Genomic DNA, 18,603 nt, shown 5'->3' on the forward strand with positions numbered 1-18,603 from the left:
ATCATTTAACCATGAAATAAACCCAATAGGGCTGTTCTGCCCCAATAAGGGGTAATTATATCTTAGTTGGGATCAAGTACAGGTACTGTTTTATTATTACAGAGAAAAGGGAATCATTTAACCATGAAATAAACCCAATAGGGCTGTTCTGCCCCCAATAAGGGGTAATTATATCTTAGTTGGGATCAAGTACAGGTACTGTTTTATTATTACAGAGAAAAGGGAATCATTTAACCATTAAATAAACCCAATAGGGCTGTTCTGCCCCAATAAGGGGTAATTATATCTTAGTTGGGATCAAGTACAGGTACTGTTTTATTATTACAGAGAAAAGGGAATCATTTAACCATGAAATAAACCCAATAGGGCTGTTCTGCCCCAATAAGGGGTAATTATATCTTAGTTGGGATCAAGTACAGGTACTGTTTTATTATTACAGAGAAAAGGGAATCATTTAACCATGAAATAAACCCAATAGGGCTGTTCTGCCCCCAATAAGGGGTAATTATATCTTAGTTGGGATCAAGTACAGGTACTGTTTTATTATTACATTTATTATTATTGAAATAAACCCAATAGGATTGTTCTTTACTGTAATACCTCAACTCGGTCTGTTTATAAAACGGCTTTTTGTGGTCTATTTCTATTGCAGAATTATTCCCATTAATACTTAATGCCTTTCTGTTTATATTGTGTATTGTGTTTTGTCTCCCACAGAACCTTTGCTCAGAACTGTAGGAACATTGAGGTGTTAAATTTAAATGGCTGCACAAAGATCACAGACGCGTGAGTGTCTTTTTGGCCAGATGGCAAATATCTTCCATTGTATGATTTAGATGAATTGGGGAGCACCCAAAGCCCACATGTGTATGTGCAACGTCTCACCTGGTTAAAGGGAAACTATACCCCCACAATGAATACTTAACCAACAAATATTTGGTGGCCTATTAAAGAATCTTACCAAACTGGAATATATATATTGGTAAATATTGCCCTTTTACATCTTTTCTCTTGAGCCGCCATTTTGTGCTGGGCTGTGTGCTCCCTCAGAGATCAGCTGACAGGAAGTGATGCAGCTCTAACTGTAACAGGAAGTAGTGTGGGAGTAAAAGGCAGAACTCTGTCCATTCATTGGCTAATGGGGCCTAGCACTGTGAATCCTATTATCCCAGGGGGCGGCCCTTAGTACTTAATATGGCAGTTTTCTATTTAGAATTACCCAATAGCACATACTACTAAAAAAAAAAGTATATTTGTATAAAAATGGTTTCTTTAGATGAAGCAGGGTTTTACACATGAGCGGTTTATGCAATATATTTTGGAGAGACTTACATTGTTGGGGGGGGGGGGGGTATATAGTTTTCCTTTAAACAGAACTAATGCTTAATGTTATTAATATACCGGTGTGACTTTGGGGAATTCTGAACCTCTTGATTTCCCTCATCTCTTTAGAACGTCCACGAGCCTCAGTAAATTCTGCTCCAAGTTGCGCCAACTGGACCTAGCTTCCTGCACATCTATCACTAACCTCTCCCTCAAGGCAATCAGGTGAGAGTAGCAATGGCCACTGTTCACTCGGGACGCATTGCGCCACTTTCCATTTAAACACAAATATATGACCTACACAGAAATCCAATAAGTATATAGGAAATGTAGGATTGACAAGGATAGTGCCCATTTGTCTCCCACTATCCAACCCACCCTGCTTCCCAGGAATTCTCCCTTGCAACTCCAGTCAAATGCAGCGGTGGGAGTTCATAGGCAGTCAGACTAGGCCGACAGGACACTGGGGAAAAAGCCCAGAGGGCACCACCAACCCAGACCCGATTCCTTCCAGCAACACCCTCACCTCCTAAGAACACAATGCGGCGGGTGTGGGGTGGAGAAGGTGCTCCTGTGCATTAAGGAGTCCTCGACTGGGTTGGGGGCTGTTGCTGTATGGGGTCTGAGTGAGTTGTTCCTTATACTATCCTTGCCTTTATTCCTCCCCACTGCAGCGAGGGCTGTCCCCAACTGGAGCAACTGAACATCTCGTGGTGCGATCAGATCAGTAAGGACGGGATCCAGGCTCTAGTAAAAGGCTGCGGGGGGCTCCGTCTCCTTTCTCTCAAAGGCTGCACACAGGTAAAGGACAGAAACTCATGTAATAGTAAGCCCACATTTGCTTTACTTTCCTCATAGGAATGGGGCAGGGTATTTCCACTGTAAAAAATGCCAGCATTCAACATTGCTGTGCACTTTGGCTGGGGCAGTGGAAAAGTTAGTTCCTGTATGGAACTAATTTTTAAAACCCGGACCCAACCCAGACCTGCAGTCTGCAACCTCAACCCGCAACTGCCTTATCCGCAACCTACTGAGCACCGTTAAACAGGAAGTGCTGTTGCTGCAAACTGGAAGTGGCATCATCAGAAGTGGGTGGAGGTAGAAAAGCTTGCATTTTCTGGGCGAGTGTAGCTGCACACAGGAGATGCCATGTCTGTCTGTGAAGCTACTCTGAGGAGCAGTTGAAAGCGGATCATCTACCCTATGAGCCCCTACCCTTATAAAGAAAAAATATTCCCTATAGGCTTCTTTATTTTATTTTCATATAAATGTTCTGTGAAATACAGACCCTTCAGTAATAGAAGGAGGATGTGATGCTGGTCCAGAACCAGTCATGGTGACCTAATAAAACCCAAGCAACTAAGACAATTGGCTATTTCTCATCTAATTTAGACCTGTTTGCCCAATGGCGGTAGAAGGGCAGAATAGTGGTTAGTGCAAAATGCATATCTAACTTAGGTTTTTGTTCATTCTGTTTGCCATCTTGGCCTTCTGATCTCACCTGCATTGGGTTGTCTGTTTTTTAGCTGGAAGATGAAGCACTCAAGTTTATTGGCTCCCACTGTCCAGAACTTGTGACATTAAATCTACAGGCATGTTCAGTAAGTAACCCCTGCAGCGGAATAGATGTATATGCCTGTGTATATGTGAATGCCAAGAGAACAACATTGCTCTGTGTTGCTGTTACTATTGAGCTCGTCGGCACAGAGGGCATTAGCCTTGGGCCCCATACTTATATAAGGTAGGTCCAGCGTGTACTCTTCAAGCTCTTAGTAAGTGACAACTCACGGCACCCTGATATTAGGCTGGCAAGGGTGCTGGGAGATAAGTTCAGCAGCACATGGATGGCTGCAGTTGGACATCCTAAGGCTAATATTACACACATTTATATCGACTGAGAAAATGCCAATCTGCCAATCTACAAATGGGGTTTCAGCCCAAAATGCAATTTCTCAGGCCCAAACAGTGTCCGACTGGGGTGTCCAGTGAAGGGACCTCCTCGCCACCTCAAGGTTCCCCCTTCCAAAGTCTGCCATCCATCCTGCCCGCGCCACCTAGTGTGCCTCTTATCTTCTTTTTAACTTGTGGCTGCAATTGGGTGAGAGGGGGCGGCCCAGGACTGGGGAGCATATGCAGCATCCAAGATGAGTGGACCTAGGTTGGTGGGGTATATGAGGGCCAGTGCCCACCAGGTGTTTTCCCAGTGACCCACTGGCCCAGTCCAACCTTGGGCCCAAATCCATCTTGTGTGAGCAGTGATAGAGGGAGATAGTGCCTGTGAGTTCTGCTGAAACCAGTGTTGTGCGGCACTGCATTGGCTTTTTCTTTGGTGCTGTATTTATGCCAGCAGAGAGAGCTGTGACATTAGCCAAAATATTCTTTTTCCATGTTGGGGCATGAGATTTGACAGTGAGACTCATTATCATTAGATATATAGTCTCACTGACCGCTGCACTTTACATATTAGGCCAGATTCAGTTCCATGAAATAAGAGGGGTTTTATCACATGAAAACTAATGAGTGAGAGTCAGTTTGAGGGTAAAAACTTTTCTCCTAGTTTATTTACAGTTTTTGCCATACACTTTAATGGAGTTTTCCTATTTTTCTCATAGGGCTCCCACCTTTTTGTTCCCCTAATACCAGCCTTCGGGGAGGGGGGCTGTGTATTTGTTTAGGGGTGGGGAGAAATGGGCAGGCTGGGTGGGGGAAAAGGCGGACCAGAGGTGGGCCTGTGATTGACAGCGGAAAGGGGCAGGGAAGGGAGGGATTTATAGACCATTTCATTGCTGGCAAATGTAATAAAGGTGCCGGCCCTAGCTGGTGATTTACCGGCCACGTGGCAACCCTAGTTTCTTGAATTGCAACTGGCTCTATGGGAAAATGTGGAACTGAATAAGGAGATAAGCGTTTGTCATCAAATTGAGTGTGGGCAAACCTGGCAGTAGCTGGCAGCCCGGTTAAGGACAGAGGCAGATTTTCTCTTGCAGTTTTTCCTCTCACCCAGTTCTGGTAATTCACCCCGTATTCTCGTTGCTCCTGTCTCAGCAGCAGATAACAGACGATGGTCTCATTACTATATGTCGTGGATGCCACAAGCTCCAATCTCTATGTGCCTCTGGCTGCTCCAACATTACAGACTCCATTCTTAATGCACTCGGACAAAACTGCCCCAGGCTCAGGTAAAGACCTCGTTGCCTTAGAAACTTTTGTTGGTTTTGTTGATTGGCCAGGCTTGCAAATGTCACCCACTGATAATGCCGTGTCAGATGAGGAAGCGAGGAGGAACTGTTGTTCCAGGTCGTTGAGTTGACAGCAGGGTGGCCCCTTGTATTGGTTGGATAATATGGTCACCTTAATAGTGAGCCCTGGTAGACATAATGATCTAGCCAATGCATTTTCCTTGGGTCCTGCAGTAAACAGAGGGGGATAAGTTAATAGCCATAAATACATGTTTATGTCGCTCACATTACTTGGGTTGGAGATGGGTTGAGTTCTCCGGTAAGCGCTGCCTGTTTGTGTTCTTGCGCAGAATACTTGAAGTAGCACGATGTTCACAGCTGACAGATTTGGGATTCACCACTTTGGCAAAGGTAAATTATATTGCTCCGTGTCCCTTTTTACATTGGTCGTGCCTTGGGCTGCTTTCTCAGTCTCCATTCATGCTCCCACTTCTCCTCCTTCCACAGAACTGCCATGAGCTGGAGAAGATGGACCTGGAGGAATGTGTACAGGTGAGATGCGTTAACTTTGTACCTGCTAGTAGAGTCCTATGCGGAACCAAGACCCAGACCCGCAACCTACATTTTTATTAGCTTTGACCTTACCCAACCCGCAACTGCCTTATCCACAACCCGATCCACAACACGCTTACCACCATTAAACAGGAAGCGCTGTTGCTGCAAACTGGAAGTGACATCAGAAGTGGGTGGGGAAGTAAAAAAAGGTTAAAAAAAAAATGTTCAAAGGAGTAAAATATAGATAATTTTGGTAGTATAATATAAGAAATATGGATTAGACCCGCCTACCCCCATCCAAAAATTTTACCTGACCTGTTGCAGGACACTGCCTGGTAGCAAGGGGTGAGGATTTGGAAGCACTGTGATTGGCAGAGGGACAGGCTTTATGTGGGGGTAAATAGGGAGGTTATTGTAGGGTGGACCTCCTCTGTAGGGAAGCATTAAACATCACGTCTATGATATGTAACATCTCTATGGTTCCAGAAGATAAGCAGGTTGCTTTATATGGTTCCGGAAGGACTGCAAGTAAGTAGGAATCTGTTGATAAGGCTGGTGCCCCCAGATGGGGTGGATCTCAGAGGAAGGGTAGTGGGGTATGTTAGCTCAAGGTTCCTTACTTTCCATACAATGCTTGGATATAGCTGAATATTGCTGCTTTCAGTTCTCATACGGTTCTCCTTTTCTAGATCACAGATAGCACACTCATCCAACTTTCCATACATTGCCCCAGGCTGCAGGTATTGGTGAGTATCACTTTCATAAGCTTTGAAGGGTGCAACCCCTGTGCCTGTCAGTGGCCTACCCCCCTGTTACCCCCCTGTTACTACATCACCACAACTCCCCCTTTCACCTTAAATAGCCAGATTTTAGCTTTTGGATCTGGAAACAAAACAAACGAGAATTGGGACTGCCTATGCCTACCATTTAGGATGTTGCCAGACCCAATAGAAAAACTAGAATAAATGAGTGAAGCCGGGGGCTTGCATTGGGCTCCTGTCTGTATTTGCCTGGCCTATAGGAAATATGGTTGCTCAGTAGTCGGAAAACCTTCCTTCCTTTGCAACGGCCTTAGGGGCAGAGCCTGCATGTTGCTAAGCTTATATATAGCAGCTGCCTTTTGTTTGGACTGGATTGGAAAGCGTTAAAGCACTCCTCTTCAAGAACAAACACCCCCTACACGACTTTAACAAATGGCGGTTCCATGGCCTGTAATGGAAGCTCTGCTGAGCCTTATCTGTCAGATTTATGGCTGCAACCGGGAGATTTCTTCCTTTCATGGTCACTGCCATAAATCTGACAGATAAAGCTCAGCAGAGCTTTCCTTACAATCTGTGTTCCCCTAGCAATCCAGCCTCCTGCTGATGTGCCCCGCTGCCCCATTCTTATGGCATATAGGCAGGGCTTTTATAAGGGGCGTGTTTATATTTATATTATTTACAGAATTTCTCTAGACAAAGAATTGCACTCATTTCATTTTCTGCTGATAATATGAACCGTTCTATAATACTGACTGATGGTCAATTTATATTGTACTGTTGGCTACATGGTCCTAAGTTCTCTTTATATACTGACCGTGTATATTTCACACACATCTTCCATCACCTAGTCATGCAATAGTATAGAAGACCTTTAATATATTTAATTGCTGCTCTCTGTACCTTTTTAACATCTCAGATGAGACACAAGATTTGTAAAAGTGCTTCCTGTATTAAATGCCTTTCTTTTTCCCGCAGAGTCTGTCACACTGTGAGCTTATAACAGACGATGGGATCCGCCACCTAGGGAACGGCGCGTGCGCCCACGACCGGCTGGAGGTCATCGAGCTGGATAACTGTCCCCTTATTACAGATGCATCTCTTGAGCACCTTAAGAGCTGCCAAAGCCTAGAGAGAATAGAACTGTATGACTGCCAACAGATTTCCAGAGCTGGCATCAAAAGGCTGCGGGTGAGTAGAACCACTAGTGATGAGCGAATCTATCCCGTTTCGCTTTGGCAAAAAATTTGCGAATCATTCAAAAGATTTGTGAAACGGTGAAAAAAAAATTTGTCACCTGCAACTATTCATGCGACAAATTTTGGATGTGCGACTATTCTTTTGACGCCCGCAACTATTCTTGCGACAATTTTTGACGTACGACTATTCTTTTGACGCCCGCAACTATTCTTGCGACAATTTTTGGACGCACGACTATTCTTGTGACAATTTTTGATGTGCGACTATTCTTTTGACGCCCGCAAGTATTCTTGTGACAATTTTTGGATGCGTGACTATTCTTGCAACAATTTTTGATGTGCGACTATTCTCTCGACAATTTTTGGACACGCGACTATTCCTTTGACGCCCACGACTATTCTTGTGACAATTTTTGGACACGCAGCGAATCCATGCCTGGCGAAACATTTCGCCCATCACTAATAACCACTAGAAATAACAGTTATTGGAGGGGAAATAGAGCGTTTGCACCTATCAGGTTTCTTTTCACCGAGTCTTCCCTTTTGATTAGATGTTTAACTGGGTCCCAGTAGAGATCGTTTTGTCTTCCTTAGAAATAAGGCTGATCCAATGCCGAGCCAAATGGCAAGGGTGTGACATGGGAGGTGTTGATGGGCAAGGGGTTTGTCACATCTCCTATCCCTTCTCCAGGGCCTCCATCACCATGGAGAACAACAAATCCCACCCTGCTTATGTCAGCCAGCTGCCATGGTCCGATATCTGGTTTATGAGCTACTAATCTCTGTAGAAGACCAGCAAAATGGCTATTTCCACTGAATTTAGAGAAAGAAAATAAACCACACCTTTATACCTAGGTGGTAGTTAAATGAGAACATGAGAGAGGAGCAGCGCATATCCAAATGATAAAAAGTTACAGCTTTATTTTACATATCAAAAAACCCAACGCGTTTCAACCTCCATTCAAAAGGAGGGGGGTGGTCTTCGTCAGGGGAACATATAAAAAGCAGCAAAAACCTGCCTGCTGCCTGCTTTTTATATGTGCCCCTGATGAAGACCCCCCCCTCCTTTTGAATGGAGGTCGAAACGCGTTGGGTTTTTTGATATGTAAAATAAAGCTGTAACTTTTTATTATTTGGATGTGCCCTGCTCCTCTCTTATGTTTTGGATTTTTTGGGGGGATCTTATAGGGGACCCCTGCAGTGAGCACCCACCTTATTGTATTGATTCTGTAGGTGTGCAGCATTACATACATGAATTTGTAGTTAAAAGAGAGGCATACTTTCCCTTTATTCAGTGGTGCTAACATGTGTCCCCCGTCTTTTTCAGACTCATCTTCCAAACATTAAAGTTCACGCCTACTTTGCTCCGGTCACCCCTCCTCCATCCGTGGGGGGCAGCAGACAGCGCTTCTGCAGATGTTGTGCCATTCTTTGAGAGAAGGGACACCTCGGCTTTGCCCCTCCCACGTGGGGCTCTGGGCGGACTCATTCACAAGAGAATGCGCCAGCCATAGTGGTGGAGAGAATGAATGCCACTCCTCGAGAGAGAGCCAGAGCGCTCATCCACCCTCCCCCCCACTGATAGGGTGTGGTAGGGCTCACCCATTCTTTTTCTTTTTTTTTTAATTTTAATTTTATTTTTTTCTACCCCAGATAGAGAATATTTGAGGGTTAGGGTTGCCTTGAACAGCTGGGGAAGCCCACAGCACTCCGGGGAGCTCACAACATAGGAAGAGGGTCAGCTGCTGCATTTGGGGTGGATCGTCAGACTGTAAGATTTGTGATTTAGGGGACAGGCCAACACCCCCCCAATTCATACCATCTTTCCCTGGTCCTGTATCAGCAGAGGCTATTTTTTTTTTTTTTTGACGCAACCTACTTTGTGCCTCTGAATGGTGGGATGGGGGAGGGATGGCAACACGGTTCCCCATTGGCTCATTGGGAGCAGACATTTGTTATGGATATCAGAGAGCAGACCCCCCCCCTTCACAAAGATGGACCTTCAGATCAACCCCTTCCTGTTGCCCCTCTACCCTCGGCACTGCAGCAGCAAGGCGGCACCCTTCCTCACTGTACCCCCCCCTGGGGTAGTGTATCGTGGATGCTCTCCAGATCCTTATAATGCATTCCCCAGAAATGAGAACAAAAAAAAATGGAAAAAAAAAAATTATATATTATATAAATATATATAAATATATATATAGACTTTGTACAATATAATTTTAATGATATTGCGGGTTGCTCCCTTCTCACACTCATGTGGATGTGATAATGCCAATTACAGAAGTATAAATTAAAACGAAAGCAACAAACTGCAACTGGTCAGGAGTAAGCAGCGGATTGGTTGCCGTAGGCATGTGTGTGTTTGTGGGTCCATGTGTCATGTCTGTGCTCACAGTGTGCCCTATTATATTACTTGCTCAACTCCCGTGTCCCTTGTCTGTGCTTGTTCCAATAGTAGGGTCAGCTGGTTACACGCAAGCTCAACATGGTCGCTCTCAGCAAGACTTGGGATGGAAGCTCCATACAGCTTAGGGTGAAGACACACTGAACTACTTGGTAGCAGCTACTTTTTCCTGGCTACTAGGAAAATAACCTGCCATTGACAGTACTGAGAGAGGTAGAGACAATTACCAGTAAAGGTGGCCATACACGTGAAGATCTGCTCGCTTGGCGGGGTTGCTAAGCGAGCAGATCTTCTCCCGTTATCCCCACCTACGGATGAGCAATATCGGGCGAATTTAGGCTAATTCTATCCTTGGCCCTGGGGCCAAACGATCAAATTAGAGCGCCGGAATAAGTGCAGTCGGTTCGGGGACCGCATCAACAAGCCGACGTCCCAGATCCGACCAAATTTTTTAACCTGCCTGATCGATATCTGGCAGATTTCAGGCCAGATGTCGGTCGGGCAGGCCTGTCGTTAGTGCCCCTACACGGGCCGATAAGCTGCCGAATTGGTCTAGGGACTGATATCGGCAGCCCATGTATGGCCACCTTAAATGTCTATTTTAGTAGCTGCTACTAGTAGCTCCGTGTGTATTCACCCTTAGGGCGAGGTCACACAGGGTATTTTAAAACGTGGGTTAGAGCGTAAATACGCTAGTAAAACCACACACAGCTGCTAATATGCGTTTCTCAGCCTGTAGTTCTCTTTCCCAACATGCATTTCGGTTTTTCCTCGTCCACCGTAATTCTGCTATTGTGCGTTTGTAATGATACAATACGCCAAGAGGCAGAGCGCCCTGTGGGAAGTGCTATAGTGCGTATTCCATTATCAGTAGGGCTTATTTTTGTGGGTATTTATGCAGGATTCTGAGTTTCTAAAAAAACTTCCCTTGTGAACTCGCCCTAACTGTCAGCCTTGCAACTATTGGTAGCCCAACTGTTTGAGAATTCCAGGTCTGTAGAGCCAAAGATGGCCTTTCCCAGGTTACGCGGGATGTCATATTCTGCATGTATTTTCATATATTATACAGTTTGGTCATTTCCCTATGGGACTAAACTGTGAATTATATCGGTGCTTAGTGATGTCATCAGTTATAATCGGAGCTTAGTGATGTCATTTCTGTCACATGACCCGCTAAAACTTGTGTATTATAATAAATAAAGTACCCCCTGTTGTAAAATATGAGGATATTAGACCTCGGAGTTCCATGACCTGTATAAAAGCAAGAGGCCGTGCTTTTATAATATCCCTATATTTTACAATAGGGGGTACTGTATTCATTATATAAGGAGTACGAGAGCCGCCAGAACCGTGCGTCTTTTACTGCCAGAAACTACGGCTTATCAGGGGGCTCCTTTCTTCTGTCTAAAGATCCACTGGATACGGCAAATGGTAGCACTGGTCATGTAGCTCTGTCCTTTCTCATACCAGAACATTTTCCACCGCCCATGGTACCAGCTACTTCTACATAATCTGATTGGATGGTAGTTCTGTTTGCTTGGCCGAAGCAGCCGGCCTATTTCAGCTGAGCCAATCACTGTGCTTTGGTGTAACTGTCAGTGGCCACATAGGGCAAGGGGTGGGATATTCAAAGTCCAACCCCTTATCAACCTGATCCATTCGATGACGGCTCTTGTCTTTTTTTTATTGCTTGAAAAGGACCCGTGTAGCCTCGAACTATTGCTTTGCTACCAATTTGTCAAAATAGCAGGTGTTCAGCTTTAATAGAAAGGGGTGGTTTGCTTTTAAGAATGTAATAGAATGTCCAATTCTGCTCAACTTTTCAGTTGGTCTTCATTATTTATTTTTATGTCTTTTTTAATTATTTGTTGTCTTCTTCCAAATCGTTGCAGTTTTGCAATGGGGGTCACTGACCCCTGCAGCTGAAAGACTAATGCTCTGTGAGGCTCCAGTTGTATTGTTACCATTGTTTCATAAGTAGGGTCTGGCTAGCTTATGGAAAATCCTCACCTTCCAAGTGATGCAGACTTAAGGTGGCCATACACGGGCCGATTCTAGCTGCCGATATTGGTCCTTTAGACCGTTTCAGTGGCTTATCTGCACGTGTAGGGGCACGTGGCCTGAAATTGTCCAGATCTCAATTGGGCAGGTTTGATTTTTCAGTAGGATAAGCGACTAGTGATGAGCAAATCTGTTCCGTTTCGCTTCGCCGAAAAATTCGCGAATCTTTAAAAAGATCCGCGAAACGGCGAAAATGTCGTGTGACAAAAAAAATTTGTCACCCGCGGCTATTATTTTGTCGCGTGGCTATTGTTTCGTCGCCCGCAGCTATTATTTTGTCGCGCGGCTATTGTTTAGTCGCACGCGGCTATTATTTTGTCGTGCGTCTATTGTTTCGTTGCACGCGGCTATTATTTTGTCGCGCGTCTATTGTTTCGTTGCACGCGGCTATTATTTTGTCGCGCGGCTATTGTTTCGTCACACGCGGCTATTATTTTGTCGCGCGGCTATTGTTTCGTCGCACGCGGCTATTGTTTCATCGCACGCGGCTATTATTTTATCGCGCGGCTATTGTTTCGTCGTACGCGGCTGTTATTTTGTCGCGCGGCTATTGTTTCGTCGTACGCGGCTGTTATTTTGTCACGCGGCTATTGTTTCGTCGCACGCGGCTATTGTTTCGTCGCACGCGGCTATTATTTTGTCGCGTGGCTATTCTTTTGACGCCCGCGACAATTCTTTTCTTACGCCGGTGACAATTTTTGGACGTGCGGCGAATTTTTCCGCTGCAAATTTTTTCATCCGTTTCGTGCAACAATCCGCTAATGGCGAAATGCGGAAATTCGCCGCGAATCCATGCCTGGCGAAACATTTCGCTCATCACTATAAGCGACCCCATTGGCTTGCTGATGCAGTCCGTGAACCATGCCAATACCTGAGTTCTAATTCGATCATTTGGCCCCAGGGCTATTGGGAGAAGATCTGCTCACTTTGCACCTCGCCAAGCGAGTGGATCTTACTGTGTATGGATATTTAGTTGAGGGAAGCTCCCAATAGAAGTTGTTCCTTTGCAGAACTTCTATATGGTTATATGGCATTTATTATTGTAATGAGGCAGATAGGCCGCCCTAAATCCCCATTCTCTGCCTGTGGGTGCAGACCTAGGAACTGCAACACCCACATCTTTATTCAGCCCCTAGCAATACTTGTGGAGGATACACAGTGCAGTCAGACTCACAGCCCCATTAATGTTGGGATCTGGAGACATTAGTGAGAGTTACTCTCACCTTTATACAGTATTGTCCATTCGGTGACGGGCTGACAGAGGTATTGGGCAGACCTGGCTTCTTTACCAAGAACTTTTGAAGATTGCTCTTGATGGTTTGGGATGTTTCCGGGCCCTTACACCTGGGTGTTTATTCTTGCGTTCCTGTATGGGGGATGCAGGAGTTAACAGAGCCCATTCTTTCCTATGTTATATTGTAAATATTGGAAATTTAACCAGGGTTGGACTGGGCCACCAGGACACCGGGAAAAATCCCGGTGGGCCCCGGCGGCCCAGTCCGACCTTTGCCGGCGCTCCCCCTACTGACTGTTCCTCCCCTGACGCATTCAATTTATACGCGCTCAGGGAGGACGTCGGGTGGGGGCCCTGCGGGGGGGTTAGGGGGGCCCCTGGGGGGAAGTAGGGGACACAGCTGGCTGGGGCATCTGCAGGGCCCCGGGGTGGGAGCCCCAGTGGGCCCTGCACCCCCCAGTCCGACCCTGATTTTAACCTTTCAGCAGTTAGGAAATTAGAATGGAAGATGAATAAGAGATGGTGGTCAAAAAAAGATAAGCAATAAAGAAAGGATAAGGCTGCCTACATTGCGTCGGACTGGTCCTGTGGGGCACAATATGGCACAGTGTGTGCGTGGGAGAGAGATGTGGGTTGGGAGGTTTGTGACTGGGCTGAGGGGCCCCTGAGGTGGCAGCTTGGGACACCACCCGCCCATGCTTACTGTGTAGGGCAGGGGTCCTCAAACTTCTAACCCAAGAGGCCGTATCAAGGGCCCCTCAGACTGTTGGGGGGCCAGACCGCCATCAACAGCACCCACCCCCCTCATTGGCAGCAGCGGTGGCAGGGGCGAAATGTGGCCCAAACAGGTCCCCCCAACTCCTCCCCCCGGCGCTCCTTTTGTCCTACCCGCCGTCCGTCCTCACTCTCAGCTTCCCCGTCTCGCTCCCCGCTGAGTCCTCTCTCTCCGCTGCCAGGGGTGAGGACGCAGCGGGGGGCCGGGTAAATTCCCCTGGGGGGGGGGGCCAGATTCGGCCATGGGCTGTAGTTTGAGGACCACTGGTGTAGGGAGATAGGGATGTGGTGGGTACAGGCAGTGGCAAGGTGAAGAAATCATATAGGGGCCTCCGTGGCTGAGGTGGGGGCTGATGCCCCGGTCGGCTGGCCGGAATAAAATGCCATTTGTGCCTATAGCCTAGCACTGTACCCTCTGCTTTCCAATGGGCCAGTGATGCAGACAGCCGGATAGCCTTTTCAGTTGTAGGATGGAAATTTGGCAGAATACGAACATTAATAATTCAAAAACCACAGGCCCATAAGGTACCGTACAGTCATTTCAATATGAACTTTCTCTATAAAGAAACCATAAAATACCAATTTTTTCACTTCATTCATAAAAACTTTTATTGGAACGAAACGTCTTTATTTTGCGGGTTTGCTTTTCCGCCAGGCATTTAGACCTGCTTATTGCTTCTATACAAACACGACCCTGTTGATTCATAGTGTATTTTGGAAGTGTTCTCCTCCCACCACCGGCTGTGGAACAGTGGGGGGGGGGGTTTGTTTATTAGGCTCCTGTCACAGTAACGGCAGGTACCTGCGTCAGATGCACACAGACGTCACCGTCTCAAAAATTCTGGAGCTCTAAGCCGTTCTACAATGTTCTTTGTATCCGAACTGATCATTAGCTGTGTGCATAGTTACAGGTTCCCTCTGCATGGCAACGGCACAGGGGCCTCCTTGCATATTATCTCATTAGTGAAGGGTTCTTCAGCGACTATAATTTCCTACTGCTATAGAGCAGCGCTGTACAACTTCTGTGGTACTGACGGATGGAATTTTTCTGGCCTACACGGCGGAGGGCCAATAATGGAAGCCAGTTTTGACTACTCCTTTTTTTTTTTTAACCCATGCCTACCTCAATCGACACCCATGTTATCCCAAAAGCTTTTAAGACCATACCCACATTAATGGTGGTAGCGCAGTAACATACAGGCAGCGTAGGGCAGGCAGCGTATGGCACACACAGGCAGCATAGGGCAGGCAGAGTATGGCGCACAGAGGCAGCGTAGGGCAGGCAGAGTATGGCACACACAGGCAGCGTAGGGCAGGCAGAGTATGGCGCACAGAGGCAGCGTAGGGCAGGCGGAGTATGGCACACACAGGCAGCGTAGGGCAGGCGGAGTATGGCGCACACAGGCAGCGTAGGGCAGGGGGAGTATGGCGCACAGAGGTAGCGTAGGGCAGGCGGAGTATGGCACACACAGGCAGCGTAGGGCAGGCGGAGTATGGCGCACACAGGCAGCGTAGGGCAGGGGAGTATGGCGCACAGAGGTAGCGTAGGGCAGGCGGGGGCAGGCGGAGTATGGCGCACACAGGCAGCGTAGGGCAGGCGGAGTATGGCGCACACAGGCAGCGTAGGGCAGGCGGAGTATGGCGCACACAGGCAGCGTAGGGCAGGCGGAGTATGGCGCACACAGGCAGCGTAGGGCAGGCGGAGTATGGCGCACACAGGCAGCGTAGGGCAGGCGGAGTATGGCGCACACAGGCAGCGTAGGGCAGGCGGAGTATGGCGCACACAGGCAGCGGTAGGGCAGGCGGAGTATGGCGCACACAGGCAGCGTAGGGCAGGCGGAGTATGGCGCACACAGGCATCGTAGGGCAGGCGGAGTATGGCGCACACAGGCAGCATAGGGCAGGCAGAGTATGGCACACGCAGCATAGGGCAGGCGGAGTATGGCGCACACAGGCAGCGTAGGGCAGGCGGAGTATGGCGCACACAGGCAGCGTAGGGCAGGCGGAGTATGGCACACACAGGCGGCCATTCCTGCACTGGTACAACTGGGGTGTGTGTTACAGAAACCCTACTATAGTTTATATAAATACCCCGCTGTGTAGCCCCCGGGGGCAGCCATTCCTGCACTGGTACAGCTGGGGTGTTTGCTACAGAAACCCTACTATAGTTTATATAAATACCCCGCTGTGTAGCCCCGGGGGCAGCCGTTCCTGCACTGGTACAGCTGGGGTGTTTGCTACAGAAACCCTACTATAGTTTATATAAATACCCCGCTGTGTAGCCCCGGGGCAGCCATTCCGGCACTGGTACAGCTGGGGTGTTTGCTACAGAAACCCTACTATAGTTTATATAAATACCCCGCTGTGTAGCCCCGGGGGCAGCCATTCCTGCACTGGTACAGCTGGGGTGTTTGCTACAGAAACCCTACTATAGTTTATATAAATACCCCGCTGTGTAGCCCCGGGGGCAGCCGTTCCTGCACCGGTACAGCTGGGGTGTTTGCTACAGAAACCCTACTATAGTTTATATAAATACCCCGCTGTGTAGCCCCCGGGGGCAGCCATTCCTGCACTGGTACAGCTGGGGTGTTTGCTACAGAAACCCTACTATAGTTTATATAAATACCCCGCTGTGTAGCCCCGGGGCAGCCATTCCTGCACTGGTACAGCTGGGGTGTTTGCTACAGAAACCCTACTATAGTTTATATAAATACCCCGCTGTGTAGCCCCGGGGGCAGCCATTCCTGCACTGGTACAGCTGGGGTGTTTGCTACAGAAACCCTACTATAGTTTATATAAATACCCCGCTGTGTAGCCCCGGGGGCAGCCATTCCTGCACTGGTGCAGCTGGGGTGTTTGCTACAGAAACCCTACTATAGTTTATATAAATACCCCGCTGTGTAGCCCCGGGGGCAGCCATTCCTGCACCGGTACAGCTGGGGTGTTTGCTACAGAAACCCTACTATAGTTTATATAAATACCCCGCTGTGTAGCCCCGGGGAAGCCATTCCTGCACTGGTACAGCTGGGGTGTTTGCTACAGAAACCCTACTATAGTTTATATAAATGCCCCGCTGTGTAGCCCCGGGGGCAGCCATTCCTGCACTGGTACAGCTGGGGTGTTTGCTACAGAAACCCTACTATAGTTTATATAAATACCCTGCTGTGTATTGGGCAGCCATTCCTGCACTGGTACAGCTGGGGTGTTTGCTACAGAAACCCTACTATAGTTTATATAAATGCCCCGCTGTGTAGCCCCGGGGGCAGCCATTACTGCACTGGTACAGCTGGGGTGTTTGCTACAGAAACCCTACTATAGTTTATATAAATACCCCGCTGTGTAGCCCCAGTTACTTGGTAGATAGCAGATAAGGGATATTTGAGGTTACTTAGGAGCTACTTAGTAGCAGCTACTTGTCACGGCTACTAAACGCCAGAAAATCCCCTGCCATAGACAATACTGAGAATTGCCTCTGCTAAAACACACGTAGAGACAATTATCAGTAAATGATCAGCATTGTCTGTTTTAGTAGCTGTGACAAATAGCTGCTACTAGTAGCTCCATGTGTCTTCACCCTAAGGGCTCTGGTACACGGGGAGATTAGTCGCCCGCGGCAAAACTCCCTGCTCGCGAGCGACTAATCTCCCCGAGTTGCCTTCCCTCTGCCATCCCACCGGCGAACATGTAAGTCGCCGGCGGGATGGCAGACGCGGCGGGGCGATTTCGGGAAATCGCCGAAAAAGCCTCGCGAGTCTTTTTCGGCGATTTGCACGAAATCGCGCCGCCGCGTCTGCCATCCCGCCGGCGACTTACATGTTCGCCGGTGGGATGGCAGAGGGAAGGCAACTCGGGGAGATTAGTCGCCCGCGAGCAGGGAGTTTTGCCGCGGGCGACTAATCTCCCCGTGTACCAGAGCCCTAATGGTTTAAAAATATATTGGTGAGCACAACATCCCTTTGTTGCTATAATTAGAGACCCATAGCTACACATACTAATACTCTGCTGAGATCCATGGATTCTTGTCTCATTGCCTGTTCGCCTTATTGATGCCTATAAGACATCAGTCATTGTAATAGGAACAATGTGTGCCAGAAGCTTTAATAGGGTCCCAGCTATAATTCAGACTGGGCCCAGAATAGAAATTTCTAGCTTCTAATTTGTAAATAGATCCTGGAATATGACTGGTTAAAACAGCAAGAAGCAATGGGATAGGGGAGGGGAATTAATAAGCCCCCCTCCCAACTTGGAAAATACATGGCAGGCTGTAGCCAGACCATCTGATGTGCGAGAGCAGGGAGGGTAGGACTGTCACTTCGCTAACTGGATAAATGCTTGTATTTACCCCGTCTGGGCGAGGATAAGCAGATCTATCTTTGGACATATTGATTTGCCCAGGAATACAGCACGAGAATACATAAAGACTCAGAGCCTGCATTTCAGCCAAGCAGGGAAAAGGCTCTCACGTTATTGGCGATTAAATCCAAGAGAATGTAATCTCGTACGTAGTCGAGGGACATGGGCAGAGCTAAAAATCCTTTATATATATAATAAAATAATAACTATTGAAAGCCAAAGCCGAGATCATTCCATTGGTTCCTACAATAGCATACCCTTCATTGGGTCAGATACAGCAATGAGCATGGTTAATGGGGGGGGGGGGGGGCAATATGGGGTAATTATATCTTAGTTGGGATCAAGTACAGGTACTGTTTTATTATTACAGAGAAAAGGGAATCATTTAACCATGAAATAAACCCAATAGGACTGTTCTGCCCCAATAAGGGGTAATTATATCTTAGTTGGGATCAAGTACAGGTACTGTTTTATTATTACAGAGAAAAGGGAATCATTTAACCATGAAATAAACCCAATAGGACTGTTCTGCCCCAATAAGGGGTAATTATATCTTAGTTGGGATCAAGTACAGGTACTGTTTTATTATTACAGAGAAAAGGGAATCATTTAACCATTAAATAAACCCAATAGGGCTGTTCTGCCCCCAATAAGGGGTAATTATATCTTAGTTGGGATCAAGTACAGGTACTGTTTTATTATTACAGAGAAAAGGGAATCATTTAACCATGAAATAAACCCAATAGGGCTGTTCTGCCCC

The 18,603-nt window shown here is 47.2% G+C and overlaps 1 protein-coding gene across 2 annotated transcripts in view; it reads left to right on the plus strand.

Annotated features, from left to right (window-relative positions):
* fbxl20 (F-box and leucine-rich repeat protein 20) overlaps window positions 1–9,438 on the plus strand; it is a 34,849-nt gene extending 25,411 nt beyond the window's left edge. Inside the window, exons 6-15 of one of the 2 annotated variants that reach the window (XM_004918674.4) lie at window positions 718–786; window positions 1,453–1,548; window positions 1,998–2,124; window positions 2,850–2,924; window positions 4,369–4,502; window positions 4,853–4,913; window positions 5,010–5,054; window positions 5,747–5,803; window positions 6,794–7,006; window positions 8,342–9,438. In XM_004918674.4, coding sequence (XP_004918731.1) covers window positions 718–786; window positions 1,453–1,548; window positions 1,998–2,124; window positions 2,850–2,924; window positions 4,369–4,502; window positions 4,853–4,913; window positions 5,010–5,054; window positions 5,747–5,803; window positions 6,794–7,006; window positions 8,342–8,449 — 985 coding nt within the window. In that variant the 3' untranslated portion in view covers window positions 8,450–9,438. The remainder of the gene's footprint in view (window positions 1–717; window positions 787–1,452; window positions 1,549–1,997; window positions 2,125–2,849; window positions 2,925–4,368; window positions 4,503–4,852; window positions 4,914–5,009; window positions 5,055–5,746; window positions 5,804–6,793; window positions 7,007–8,341) is intronic. The other variant, XM_002940938.5, reaches the window with a different exon arrangement.
* Window positions 9,439–18,603: the final 9,165 nt, after the last annotated feature.

Source organism: Xenopus tropicalis, chromosome 10, assembly GCF_000004195.4.
Source record: "Xenopus tropicalis strain Nigerian chromosome 10, UCB_Xtro_10.0, whole genome shotgun sequence".
Lineage (NCBI taxonomy): Eukaryota > Metazoa > Chordata > Amphibia > Anura > Pipidae > Xenopus > Xenopus tropicalis.